At 40.7% G+C, this 14,988-nt stretch overlaps 1 protein-coding gene and 1 pseudogene across 1 annotated transcript in view; one reads left to right on the top strand and one right to left on the bottom strand.

Annotated features, from left to right (window-relative positions):
- The window catches only part of TTBK1 (tau tubulin kinase 1), a 90,722-nt gene that overhangs the window by 5,136 nt on the left and 70,598 nt on the right, over nucleotides 1–14,988 (top strand). The window contains exons 2-3 of the mRNA XM_074237012.1: nucleotides 13,280–13,403; nucleotides 13,687–14,066. Coding sequence (XP_074093113.1) covers nucleotides 13,740–14,066 — 327 coding nt within the window. The 5' untranslated portion in view covers nucleotides 13,280–13,403; nucleotides 13,687–13,739. The remainder of the gene's footprint in view (nucleotides 1–13,279; nucleotides 13,404–13,686; nucleotides 14,067–14,988) is intronic.
- LOC141523650 (small ribosomal subunit protein uS2 pseudogene) lies at nucleotides 1,560–2,436 on the bottom strand (annotated as a pseudogene).

The following is a 14,988-nucleotide window of genomic DNA, read 5'->3' on the forward strand; positions in this document are numbered from 1 at the left end:
AAAAGGCAAAGGATATATGACTGCAATTAAGAATAACTTATCCGGGGCAGCTAGGTGGCTCAGTGGATAGAGCACCAGCCCTGGAGTCAGGAGTACCTGAGTTCAAATCCGGCCTCAGACACTTAATAATTACCTAACCGTGTGGCCTTGGGCAAGCCACTTAACCCCATTGCCTTGCAAAAACTAAAAAAACTAAAAAACTAAAAAAAAATAACTTATCCAGCAAAACTGAGTAGAATGAAGGGGTGAGGGGGGGAGAGAATTGGACCTTTAATGATATCAAGGACTCCCAAGCATTCCTCATAAAAAGACCAGAGCTTTGGAGAAATTTTGTAGGTTGAATATAGGAGTGAAAAGAAACATAAAAAGATAAACATGAATGAAGAAAATAACAGCTAAACTGCTTACTTCTAGTATAAGGGAATTCTTCCATGTGACCCTTTTTAACCCTATTATTAGGGATAACAGTTTAATTAGACAGAAAACCTATGATGGTTTATGTTATGTCCTGATGATCTTAAAAGGAAAAACGGAAAGAGAAGGGAAGAGAGATACACTAAGGGGAGAAGGGAAAGAAAAGGTTAAGGAAAATTATTTTACATAGTTACAAAACATTTGCCTAGTGAAAAACATTTGGGGAAAAGGAGCAGAAAGGGGAGAAGAGGAAATGGAAATTAGAAGGAGTTTAGATTAAGGGAAGAATTAGTCCTAAGGGAGGAAAAATATACTGTAAGGATATGCAAAAAATTTCATGGGTTTCTTTTTTGAAGTGACAAAGAATGGTAATCTGAGAGGTATCATAAATTGGGGAATGGATGAATAATATATATTATAAATGTGATGGAATGCTATCATGCTGTAAAAAATGAAAATAAAGGAGATGGTTTTAGAGAAACCTAAAGAGACTTACAAGGATTGGCACAGAGTAAACTGAACTTGAACAATATATAGAATGACAACAATATTGTAAAGACAATTGTATTGTAAAGTCAGGAACACTAAGGACTGATGATGCAACGTGCTCTCCCCTCACTTACTAAAAGTAAGGGGAAAGACTCAGAATATGGAATCACATACACACAGACAACTATAAAAGACATAAAAATATGACATAATAATGAGACATTTGTATAATTAGACTGTAATGATTTTTTATATATATTATATATATATATATGTAAATATGTAGAGAGAGAAAGGGAGTTCTATATATGTGTGTGTTCCTAAAAATTACTGTTCTTTGCAAAATTCAACAATTAAAACTCAGAGCTTGCAGGAAAAAAAAATGGGTTTTGGAACACAACACTTCTAGCCATAAATGTTTCTTTTATTTTTGTAACTTTGTCTTTCATTCATTATTTTTGTAACTTTGTCTTTGCATTCCTCTTCCCTTAATACTCAGGAAATAGCATATGTTCTCTCATTTCTTTCAAAACATTTATTCTTTCAAGCAACTTTTTAATCGTTAAAGCTTTCTTTTTGCATACTCTGCTTGTGGTTTTTTGTTTTTTTTTTGTTAAGAAACCAATGTTTATTTTCCATCAGCATTTTTCCAGCACTGTTAGAGCATCTGGGTAAAACTTAGGACCACTCTGTGGTAGTTCCTACCCATTCAGTGGCCTGAGCAGTAGGAGCTGCAGACCAGTCCTCAGTAGCCGGCTGAGCACTCCAATCTTCAGGAGGGAACTGCTGAATGGGCGTAGATGGCACCTGGACGCCCTCAGACCAATCAGCCACCTCTGGCTGAGCAGCAGTGAATTCTGGGGCAGGTGCAGTTCATTCACCCTGAAATTTCTCCTTTGTCACTGCCTTCTCAGCTGCGGCCTGCTCTTCCTTTTCAATCTCCTCTGTATCTCTGTAGAAGTAAAGATCAGGCATGACCTCACATGGGTGCTCACAGGAGATGGTACCACGCATCCGCAGGACTGAGTGAGCTCCCTTGTTGTTACACGGAATGGCAATGTCCACATAGCGAAGTGGTGAGTCTGTGTTGCACAGTGCAATGGTTGGAAGATTAACATATGATGCTTCTGTCAAAGGCTGATGATCTGCACGAGGATCAGTGACCACCAAGAGGCAAGGCTCCCTGAAAGCTGTCTGGATCTGGTTAGTAAAGGTGCCTGGGGTGAAGCGTCCAGCAATAGGTGTGGTGCCAGTGGCAGCAGCAAATTTCAGAACAGCTATCTGGCCAGTGTTCCTGGATGAGATGACATTAACATCAGCTGGATTTTCAATGGCAACAATGGCACGAGCTGTCAGCAGAAGCTTTTCCCAAGTTTTCTTCAAATAAATGATATAGATGCCATCACTCTTCCTTTTGTAGATATACTGTTCCATCTGGAAGTCTAAATTGGTGCCACCCAGATGGGTGCCTGCAGCAAGGAATTTGAGGACATCCTCCTCCTTCATCTGCAAGATATCCAGGGCTCTGGACATTGTGAAAGTCTCCCTTGAAAGTTACAACCGAAACCGTGAACACTACCATATGGACCCCTCTTCTGGGCAGCGTGGAAAGGCTACTTGTAGTTTTTGAACTAGAATGTTTAGGCATATTTGGGATATTGAACGAATGATATATTTCTATAGGTGTATGAATGTGTATACATGTATGAATATATGCATATATATATTTGTATATATATATATATATACATGAGAGGGAGAAATTCACAAATGTGAAAGATTTAGCGAAACACAACTTTGTAAGATAATATGTGGAAAACTAAAGTAAATGTTTGAGGTATATATGTATGTAATGTTCATTTTTTCTATTTCTACGCAGCTCAGTAGAGCTAAGTGCAGTTTTCTGTGTTCACCTAGTATTTCTTGAGGTTGAAGTCATCCATAAGCAAACATGAAATTTATGTTATGCTTAAATTAATCCTTAATAATATATCAGTTGGAGCAATTTCATATTTTCAAAATAAGGATCATAATAGAACTGATTATATAATTTATATATATGTATACCTATACATATATTAATTTCATTTTGTATATGGTCAGTGTGGAAATTTGTTTTGCTTAACTATATATGTTTATGAAAGAGGTTTTGTTTTTCTTTAATTCTCAACTGTGGAGGGGATGGATAAAGTGGGAAGAAGAGGTATATTTTTGCTGATCAAAAATAAATAAATATTTATGTATACACACATATTTATACAGAGAGTATCAAATAGCAAAAATCTACCTTATCTGCCCATGAGAAAAAAGGAAAAGAAAATCCATTGCAAATATATATATATATAATAAAAAATTTCACATTAGTCATATCCAAAAATTTCTCTCTTTCTACAATTTAAAATCTTTCTCCTCTTGATCAGCATATGAGTAACTGTTGTATCACTAGTTCACTGAAATTGTAGTTGTTCATTACACAGAAAAAAGTTTCTAATTTTTTCAGTTATTTACCATTACCGTATTATTGTCATTATATAAACTATTCTCCTGTTCTATTCCCTTCATCTGACATTAGGGTCATATAAGTATCCTTTGGTTTCTCTAAAAATCATCTTTTTCATAATTTCTTTTTTTTTAATTTTTTGCAAGGAAATGGTTGAAGTGGTTGCCCAAGGCCACACAGCTAGGTAATTATTAAGTTGTCTGAGGCCGGATTTGAACTCGGGTACTCCTGACTCCAGGGCCAGTGCTCTTCTCAATGCAACACCTAGCTGCCCTTTAAAATTTTTTTTAAAAGATTTTATTTATTTTGAGTTTTACAATTTTTCCCTTAATCTACTTCCCTCCCCCCACCCCCCACAGAAGGCAATTTTCCAGTCTTTACATTGTTTCCATGGTATACATTGATCCAAAATGAATGTGATGGGAGAGAAATCATATCCTTAAGGAAGAAACATAAAGTAAAAGAGATAGCAAGATCAGACAATAAGATATCAGTTTTGTTTTTTCTAAATTAAAGGTAATAGTCCTTGGTCCTTGTTCAAACTCCACAATTCTTTTTCTGGATACAGGTGTTCTCCATCACAGATACCCCAAAATTGTCCCTGATTGTTGCACTGATGGAATGAGCAAGTCCATCAAGTTTGATCATCACCCCCATATTGCTGTTAAGGTATACAATGTTTTTCTGGTTCTGCTCATCTCACTCAGCAACAGTTCATGCAAATCCTTCCAGGCTTCCCTGAATTCTCATCCCTCCTGGTTTCTAATAAAGTAATAGTGTTCCATGACATACATATACTACAGTTTGTTAAGCCATTCCCCAATTGAAGAACATTCACTTAATTTCCAATTCTTTGCCATCACAAACAAGGCTGCTATGAATATTTTTGTACAAGTGATGTTTTTACCCTTTTTCATGATCTCTTCAGAGTATAAACCCAGTAGTGGTATTGCTGGATCAAAGGAAATGCACATTTTTTTGTTGCCCTTTGGGTGTAATTCCAAGTTGCTCCCCAGAAAGGTTGGATGAGTTCACAGCTCCGCCAACAATGAACTAGTGTCCCAGATTTCCAACTTCCCTGCCAACATTGTTCATTGTCCTTTCTGGTCATATTGGCCAGTCTGAGAGGTGTGAGGTGGTACCTCAGAGATGCTTTAATTTGCATTTCTCTAATAAATAGTGATTTAAATCAATTTTTTTCATATGACTATGGATTAATTTAATTTCCTCATCTGTAAATTACCTTTGCATATCCTTTGACCATTTGTCAATGGGGGAATGGCTTGTTTTTTTGGAAATTTGACTCAGTTCTCTTTATATTTTAGAAATGAATCCTTTGTCAAAAATACTAGTTGTAAAAATTGTTTCCCAATTTACTACATTTCTTTTGATCTTGATTACAGTGGTTTTGGCTGTGCAAAACCTTTTTAATTTAATGTAATTAGGGGCGGAGCCAAGATGGCGACAAGAAGGGATCCAGTCTTAGGAGCTCTCTGATAAAACTCATAAACTTTCGAGAGACAGAACCCACAAAGGGACTCAGTGAGGCAGTTCTCCTACTCAAGGTAACCTGGAAAAGAGCAGAAAGGCTCTTCTCCCTGGGGTCGGAGGGGCAGCTGACAGAGCGAAAGAACTTCAGCCTCTCGGAGGCAGCTGCAGGGCGTTGGGAGCCACGGCTCACAGCAGCAGGGGAGTCTCCGGAGCTGCACCCCAGGGAGCACTGGGCACAAAGTGGGGGAACAGCGGGGGACCTCTGTGAGAGTGAGCATGTGGAGCCCAACCCTCAGGGCACACAGCGAGCAGCTTGGTTTTTTGGCAGCCCAGACCCAGAAACAGAAGCAGGCGGAGCCAGTAAGCAGGAGACCCCAGGGCATGAGCCCATTGAACCTAGGGAGGGGAGTGAAGAGAGAGAGACTGCAGAGCTCTGTCCTCTGCCCCTGGAACAGGACTCTGGGGCTCTGACCACATTCAGATCCTGATCCCAGTCTAGGCCCCACCATAGGACAACAGGGCCCCCCGACCTCGGCCCCGTGGCAGAGGGGGGCACATATGGTCATTCACAGACCAGGAGGGAGGACAGAGCCTCACACACTGAGACCCTTCTGGGAGTGTCCCAAAAGCTCAGGAAGCACCCCCAAAACCAGGCTCAGGCTGGGAAAATGAGCAAGCAGAGAAATAAGAGGAAGACTATTGAGAAATATTTTGCAAATGAGCCCAAGAAAGATCAAAATACTCAGTCTGAAGATGAGGAAGCACAAGCTCCTGCATCTAAAGACTCCAAGAAAAACAGAAATTGGGCTCAGGCTATGACAGAGCTCAAAAAAGACTTTGAAAATCAAATGAGGGAGTTGGAAGAAAAACTGGGAAAAGAAAGGAGAGAGTTGCAGGAAAAACATGAAAATGAAGTCAGCAGCTTAGTCAAGGAAATCCAAAAAAATGCTGAAGAAAATAGCATGCTAAAAACCAGCTTAGGTCAAATGGATAACACAGTTCAAAAAGTTATTGAGGAGAAGAATGCTTTAAAAAGTAAAATTGGCCAGATGGAAAAAGAGATAAGAAAACTCTGAGGAGAACAAATCCTTCAGACAAAGAATAGAATTCAGGGAGACTGATGAATTTACCAGAAATCAGGAATCAATACTTCAAAACCAAAAAGATGAAAAATTAGAAGAAAATGTGAAATATCTCATTGAAAAAACAACTGATATGGAAAACAGACTTGGGAAAGATAATTTAAAAATTATTGGAATACCTGAAAGTCATGATCAGGAAAAGAGCCTTGACATCGTTTTCAAAGAATTACTACAGGAAAATTGCCCTGATATTCTAGAAGCAGAGGGCAAAATAGAAATGGAAAGAATCCACCGATCCCCCCCGAGAAAGAGATCCCAAAAAACCAACCCCTAGGAATATTATAGCCAAGTTCCAGAACTCCCAAATCAAAGAGAAAATATTACAAGCAGCCAGAAGGACACAGTTCAAATATCGTGGAGCTGCAGTCAGGATCACACAGGACTTAGCAGCAACTACATTGGAAGCTTGTAGGGCTTGGAATACAATATACCGGAAGGCAAAAGAGCTTAGAATGCAGCCAAGAATGAACTACCCAGCAAGGCTGAATGTCCTCTTCCAGGGAAAAAGATGGACTTTCAGTGAACCAGGGGAATTTCAAATGTTCCTTTTGGAATGGCCAGAGCTGAACAGAAGGTTTGATCTTCAGATACAGATTGGAGGAGAGGGGGGAAATATGAGGGACTTAATGATGATGAACTGCATGTATTCCTGCATAGAAAAATGACACTGATCATACTCATATGAACCTTCTCAGTTAATAGAGCAGGTAGAGGGAGCTTTTATAGTTGAAACACAGGAGAAAGCTGAATTCGAAGATAAAATATGGTGTAAAAATGGAGTCAATAGAAAAAAAGGGAAATGGAATGGGAGAAAGAAAAAGGAGAGGGGGAATAGTCCAAGATATTTCACATAATAAGATTTTTTTTATTACAATGAGCTATTGCAATGATATGGAAGGGGGGAGGCAAGGGGGAATGAGGGAACCTTTTCTCTCATCAGAGATGACTAGGAGAGGCAACATCAAATATACTCAATGGGGTATAGACAACTGGAGTAAAAAGGAGGGGGGGGAGCAGGGGGAAGGGGTGGGGATGTGAATAAAGGAGGAGAGGATGGACCATGAGGGGAGAGTGGTCAGATATAACACATTTTCTTTTTTACTTCTTGCAAGGGGCTGGGATTGGAAGTCCTGCCCAGGACCACAGGGCCGGGTGGATTCTGGGCCTAAGGGGTGGTATGGGGGCTCAGGGCTTCTTGCCCCAGGACCAGGGATCTGTCTGCTGTGCCACTCAGCGACCCTACAGCAGAGTCAGAGTGACAGGAGAGAGAAAATATAGTAGTGGTAGTGGAGAAATAAGAAAGGAGGGAGTTGCGATCAGCAATGGCAACGTTGGAAAAATATGGAAGTAACTTTTGTGATGGACTTATCATAAAGAATGTGATCCACCCATGACAGAGTTGTTGGTGTTGGAATAAAGACTGAAGCACATTTTTTGTTATTATTATTTGGGGGAGGGTGCAGGGCAAGTGGGGCTGGGTGGCCTGCCTGGGGCCACATAGCAAAGGATGATCTTTGGGTGTCTGGGACTGGATTTGGACTCAGGCGCTCCTGGCTCAAGGGCCAATGCTCTGTCTGCCACCCAGCCACCCCTACTATTATTACTATTTTATTTTATTTTGGGTCTTTTTTTTTCTTCTTTTTGGTTTTTGCGGGGCAGTGGGGATCGGGTGGCTTGCATGTCACACGGCTGGGTGATTGTTGGGTTTACGAGGCTGGATGTGGGCTCGGGTGCTCGTGGCTCCAGGGCAGGTGCTTTATCCATTGCGCCACCTGGCCATACCTACAATTATTACTATTATTTTTTTAATTTTATTTTTTTTTCTCTCCCCTTTCCTTTTTTTGCCCAAGCAAGTCTACCTATATTCATGGGGGGAGGGCTTTGTTTACTTGTAAACAAGAATATTTTATTAATGTAAAAAAATTTGTACAAAATGAGAATAAAAAATAAATGAAAAAAATGAAAAAAAATTTAATATAATTAAAATCATCTAGTTTGTTTTTAGTGATGTTCTCTATCTCTTCCTTAGTCATAAACTGCTTCCCTTTCCATAGATCTGACAGGTAAACTACTCCTCCTTGATCTTCTAGTTTGATTATAATATTGTTTTTTATGTCTAAATCCTGTATTCATTTTGATTTTATCTTGGAATGGGTGTGAGATGGTCTAAGCTATGTTTCTTCCATACTAACTTCCAATTTTCCCAGCAGTTTTTGTCAAAGAGAGAGTTTTTATCGAAGAGAGAGTTTTTATCCTAATAGCTGGACTTTTGGAGTTTATCAAACAGCAGATTACTGCTATTGCACCTAATCTATTCCACTGGTCCACCATTCTATTTCTTTTTTTCTTTTAGTTCTTTTTTTTTGCACAAGGCAAATGGGGTTAAGTGACTTGCCCAAGGCCACACAGCTAGGTAATTATTAAGTGTCTGAGGTTGGATTTGAACTCAGGTACTCCTGACTCCAGGGCCGTTGCTCTATCCATTACACCACCTAGCCTCCCCCCTACCACACTATTTCTTAACCAAGACCAGATGGTTTTGATGACTGATGCTTTATAATATAATTTTAGATCTGGTAGGGCTAAGTCACCTTCTTTTGCACTTTTTTTCCCCCATTGAATCCCTGGAAATTCTTGACTTTTTATTTCTCCATGTGAATTTACTTACCATTTTTTCTAACTCATTAAAGTAATTTTGGTAGGGCACTATACAGGTAGTTTAGTTTTTGGTAGAATTGTCATTTTTATTATATTAGCTCAACTTATCCATGAGCAGTTGATGTTTGCCCAGTTATTTAAATCTGATTTTATTTGTGTAAGAAGTGTTTTTTAATTCCTTCATAATTTCTTTTTTGGGGGGGTTGTTTTTTTGGTTTTGGGGGGGTTGGGTTTTTTGCAAGGCAATAGGGTTAAGTAAGTGGCTTGCCCAAGGCCACACAGCTAGGTAATTATTTTAGTGTCTGAGACTGGATTTGAACCCAGGTACTCCTGACTCCAGGGCCAGTACTTTATCCACTGCATCACCTAGCCGCCCTCCTTCATAATTTCTTACAACATAATAGTATTCCATTTATATTCTACAATTTATGGGGGCTCTCTCAGATTTCCATTCTTTGCTACCTCAATTAGAGTCGTACATATTTTATATATCTTTAATTTATTTTGCTTGGAACTAATCATTCCCTTAACCAAATCTCTAATTCCCCCTCCTCTCTTCTTCACTTTCCTTCCTATTTCCCTGTTGAGTGAAATGTATTTCAGTAGTCAGATCCCTTTCTGTGTGTGTATGTGTTCTTTCTTCCTTTGACCACTTCAGATGAGTGAGGTTGAAGTGTCAAGCTGCTTTCCCCACCCCCTCCTTGTTTGTGTAGATATCTATTTGCACACCCTGATTATATTAGTTTTTCCTAATCTTCCTTCCCTCCTTCCCATTGTTTTCCTCTTCCTCTCTCTTTCCATTTTCTTTTAAGTTCATCAGGACATAACAGAACCATTTCTAGGCCTAGTATACTTAGATTCCCTCTATGATCCCTAGCTATGATAGAGTTCAGAAGAAACATTTGTCTCATCTCCTCATACCAGAATGTAAGCACTTTATCCTTCTGTATTTCTTTGTGATTATTCATTTATGTTTACCTTTTATATTTCTCTTCACTCCTATATTTGACCTTCAAAGTTTCAACAAAGCTCTGGTCTTTTTTTTTTTTTTGAGGAATGCTTAGGAATGCTATTTTATTAAAGATCTATTCTCTTCCCCCTAACCCTGTAGATTCTACTCAGTTTTGCTAGAGGAGTTATTCTTGGCTGAAAGCACACATACTTTGCCTTCTGAAATATTGGGATTCCAGGTCCTCTTCTACTTTATAGTGATGGTTGCTAAATTGTGTTTAATTCTGAGTATGGCTCCTTTGTATTTGGATTCTTTATTTCTGGCTATTGGGGATTATTTTCTCTTTGGCCTGGAAACTAAATTTGGGCCATAATGTTCTTGGAAGTTTCATTTTTTTTATTTCTTCCAGGAGGTGACCAGTGAATTCTTTCTATTCCTATTATGGTTCTAAGACATCTGGGTAGTTTTCTTTTAAGATTCATAGAAATATGATATCTAGGCTCTTTGGGAAAGCAGTTTTTTGTTTGTTTGTTTGTTTGTTTGTTTTGCAAGGCAGTGGGGTTAAGTGACTTGCCCAAGATCATATCACACAACTAAGTAAATATTAAGTGTCTGAGACAGCTTTTGAACTCAGGTCCTCCTGACTCCAGGGCTGGTCCTCTGTCCACTGTGCCACCTCACTGCCCCCTCCAAGTCAGTTGTTTTTGCTAAGAGATATCTTATATTTCCTTCCATATTTTCAACTTTTTGACTTCTTTTAATTCTTGTTGTCTCATGGAGTCATTAGCTTCTTTTGGTCTATTCTAATTTTCAGGGAGTTTGGCTTTGGCAAAATTTTGTACTTATTATGGCAAACTATTAATTTCCTTTCTAATTTCTTAACTCTCATTTCTTTTCCTAAGGCTATTAAAATTTTGTAAACCTTTTATTCTTAATCTCTTAGAGATATTCTAGTTCAGTTTGTACCAAGCTATATATTTTTCTGAAGTTTTGCTTATGGGTATTTTGGAAACATTCTCTTCTAGATTGATTCTTAAGCATGCCTGCTACCATAATAACTCTTTATAGTGGAATTCTTTTTCTGTTTACTCATTGTTCTAGTCTTGATGTGAGAGCTGGGTTTTTGTCATCCTTCTGTAGTAATCTGGACAGGTCCTATTGCTGGCTTCTTGGGCTAGTGATTGTTGTATTATTTCAAGATCTCATGGACAGGCCTAGGACATGCAAGCTTTCAGTGCTCTCATCTTGATCTGATTGAAAAAAAGCCTATTTGTACTTCCCTCTTTTCCCCTTAGCTTTGCAAGTTCCTTATCTGAGTTTTGGTCTAAGCAATAGTAGATTCTACTAGATTCAGCCACTATCAGCTATCTGGAAAGCTCTGTTGGTACAGAGTGATAGAATTGTGTGCTTTCCTTTGATCTAGAATTCCTATTATAGTTATTTCAATGCAGGCTGAATTAAATTCTAGAATTGAGACTCTTGTTCTTCTGGATTCTAAACTTCACTTCTGCAGCTTTCTTCCAAACTTTTTTCCTTTCTCAGTACACCACCTCTCTGCCTGGGAACACCACCCTCATGCACAGGGCCCTTTCTCAGTCTACCCTGGCTCTGCAACTTAGAACTTGGTAGTGGGCAATATGCTGCCAGTTGGCAACTGTCCCCAACTCAGTGCCCAAGTTTGGGCCTGAAATTCCTTTTTCCCTGGTGTACAACCTCTCCCTGGGCACCAGAGTACCCTTGCCCTACTCAACTTCTTCAACTTCCAAAGACTTCTCTGTCTTGCTCCCCAGGCCAAATTGGGCTGGACAAATGATTCAAAGTGACTTTTTCTGAATTTATCCATCAAATTTAGTCTGGTATATATATTCTAGATCTGTTTGGAGGTTTGTGGAGAAGTGCTTGGCTATCCTGCTTCTTATAATTCTGTCATCTTGGTTCTACTTCCCTCTTTTCCCTCTACACTTTAATAAATACATAGCAATGAGTTACTGTGGCCAAAAAAAAAATCATCATTTGGTAGTTAACTATCTGATGATGAAATCTTTATTTTACAGATGAGGAAACTATAAACCAAAGAGGAAAAAATGAGATTAGACTAAAACTGAGTCTTCTGACTCTTGAACAGTTCAGTGACAGTTCCACTGTATCACAAATCCAATATGTGACTAGTAATAATGATAATTATTATTACTATGGAAAATTTCCTTACAAAAGGCATAAGATATCAATGAAATACAGGACCTATTACACAAAGCTAGAGAAAGATTACAACTTCCTCAGAAAAAGAAGGGAAATGATAGTTGTTTGTAGAACAGGTCAGAAATCTACAGAAATACTTTTAGAACAAGTAGACAGGGACAGCTAGGTGGCACAGTGGATAGAGCACTGACCCTGGAGTCAGGAGTACCTGAGTTCAAATCTTCATAATTACCTAGCTGTGTGGCCTTGGGCAAGCCACTTAACTCCATTTGCCTTGCAAAAACCTAAAACAAAACAAAACTAGTAGATATCACTTTACCAAGCAATAGTAAAGGCTAATAACATTTACACACCCTTAGATTTGTTGAGTGGAACCAACAGTGGTTTACTGCTAGTTAGAACCAAGGACAAAATTAAAAAGCTCTCCACGTGTGACAGCCACAAGAACTCATCCAGTACTAAATCAACAGGGAAACAAGAAATAAATGATTGAGTCATGAGGATTTGTTTGTGGAAGTGGAAGGGTCTTTGATGGCAATTCAGGACCAGGTTATTGCCATGAAAAATTACAGAAAATTGATCCTTAAGGATCCCAGATTTAGTGCAACAACATATCACCATAGGTTTTAATTTTTTAGCACTTGAATAATCAGAATGATTTGACTTGTGTCTATTATTAGACATCAGAATTTTTCATGGACAGATAAATATCCATGATACAAATACAAACCTTGTTGCCTGGATATAATTTTGACCTATAAAAACTTAAGTATCACATTTTAAATCACCATACCAAATGCTCATAAGCATTTGGTAGCTCTAAGCTACATTGAATGAAAAGCTTTCAAAACATAGAGACAGTGTGGGAAAACAAAATCATGGTAGACTAGGATGAGGCACATTATCACCCTTTTATCCTGTCTGCTACTACAGAATTCTTTCAATAAAACTCCATAGATGATGAGCATACACCCTTTTTTTAGGTTTTTGCAAGGCAATAGGTTAAGTGGCTTGCCCAAGACCTCACAGCTAAATAATTATTAAGTGTCTGAGGTTGGATTTGAACTCAGGTACTCCTGACCCCAGGGTCGGTGTTCTATCCACCCCACCACCTAGCTGCCCCAAGCATATATCTTAATGTGTATATTCACCAACAAAAAGCAATTGTTTTATCCTAGCCTATCATTCTCTGAGTTTACTACTCTGATGTCTCTGGCATCAGCCTCTCTTGCCAATCAAAGGGAAAGAAAAAAAGAATTTAGAGCTGGAAAGAATCTTAGAAATCATCTAGTCAATACTCTTATTTTATGGATGAGAAAATTGAATGCCCAAGGCCATATAATATAAATCAGTGTCAGAATTAGGATTAGAATCCAGGTCTTCCAATTCCAAACTCAGTACTCCTTTTGTCACATATTTTGTCTCATTCAGCAGGCGAGGAACTGAAATTCTTCAATAGGAGATAAAAATCAAGCACTGCCTGAATTAAAGTGATCCCAATCCAAAGGGGGCAGGATACTGGGGCTGATAGGAAGAGGAAAATAAATCTCTAAAGAAGGTAGGTCGAGAGATAAAGAACAAATGAAAATGAAGAGAGGAAGTGTTATGGAGATTGTTGAGGGATTCTGAGGAAAGGAGGGATAATAGGAAAAGATGGGGTGATTATGGGGATAAGTCAGGTGATGGGGACAGGTGGGGAGACGTGAGGGCAGGTGGGAGAACAGGTGAGGAAATAAAAGTGGGACAGGTTTGGAGAGTAACTCAGTAGGATCAGTGAAATCGGAGTTGAGGGACCAATCCCTTATTAAAGGGATTAAATGAGGGGGATCCTCTCTCCACAGACAGAAGAGGGTGTTGTCAGAGCCGAGGTGGTGATGTCAGAGCCGGAGCGGTGATGTCAGAGCCCGGGCGGTGGGGCGGTGATGTCAGGGCTGGTGCTGATGCTGGCGGCGCAGTGCATTGTGGGCAGCTCCCCGCTCCGCCGCCGCCGCCGCCGCCGCCGCCGCCGCCGCGGGAGGAAGATCGGGGTCGGGCCGGGCCGGGCCGGGATGGTCGGGGTCGGGAGGTCGCCGCAGCCGCTGCCGCTGCAGCCACCACCGCTGCCAGGGGGAGCCGGCTGCGCCAAGCCGCACTGAGCCGCCCCCGCCCCCGCCCCGCCCGGGCCCCGGGGGATGCGCCGCCCGGAGCCGCTGCAGCCGCAGCCGCAGCGGAGACAGAGCAGGTGAGGGCGGGGCGGGGCCGGGAATCGGGGCCCTGGAGCCTGGATCCTGAGCAGCCTGGGTTGGGGGCTGGCCGCAGGAGGCCGCGGCAGGAACCCGGCGGGGAAGGCCCGGGCGGGGGCCAAGGAAAAGAACGGAGGCAGGGAGGGCCTCCCGGCTTCTCGGTCTCCCGTTCTCACCCATCCTTGCTGCTGCATCCCTCCGCTCTCAGATCCAGGCTCCCTATATCCTCCTACTCCCCCGCCCTCCCGTCACCACCCAGAGCAGGGCCAGAGGCAGCAGAACCGAGAGCCGTCCTTGTCCTCAGCCCCGGCTCACTCATTCCTCCTAATGCTCTAAGGAATCAGGCATCCCCGTTTCCTCCATGGATTTTGCCCTCATGACTTTCATATTGCCCACCTGCAAGCCCTTCTTATCTGTCTATATAACACCTGTTCTCATCGCTTCTCTGTCCCCATTGCCCCTTTACTAGTCCAGATTACCCCTTTACATGTATCCATCAATCCTTCATCTATTACCATCAGTTTTCTCGCATAAATCTATCCTATTACAATCTTCCCTTGATCCCATCTTTTTCTACCCCTCTCCTGTGTAACCATCATGCCCTCAGGTGAGGAGTGATCATAATCCTCTCAAACTGTTTCCTCAATTTTCTAAACAACTCCCAATGTTCCCTCATCTCTTCCCATCATTCTTATCTGTCCCGATCCACTTTCTGTTATCTCCATCTATTCCTGTTACCTCTCACCTGTTCCCATCACCCCTTATCTGTTCCTATCTTCACTTGCCCCAGTTCTCCAAACTTGATCTTAACTCTCCAGCTCTTCCTATTACCTCCTTCACTGACTCCATTATCTCCTCACCTATTTCCATCATTCCACCTGACCCATTACCCTCTCCACTTGTCCCATCACTCTGTCTTTT

The sequence above is a fragment of the Macrotis lagotis genome, chromosome 5, assembly GCF_037893015.1.
Source record: "Macrotis lagotis isolate mMagLag1 chromosome 5, bilby.v1.9.chrom.fasta, whole genome shotgun sequence".
Taxonomy (NCBI): Eukaryota; Metazoa; Chordata; class Mammalia; order Peramelemorphia; family Peramelidae; genus Macrotis; species Macrotis lagotis.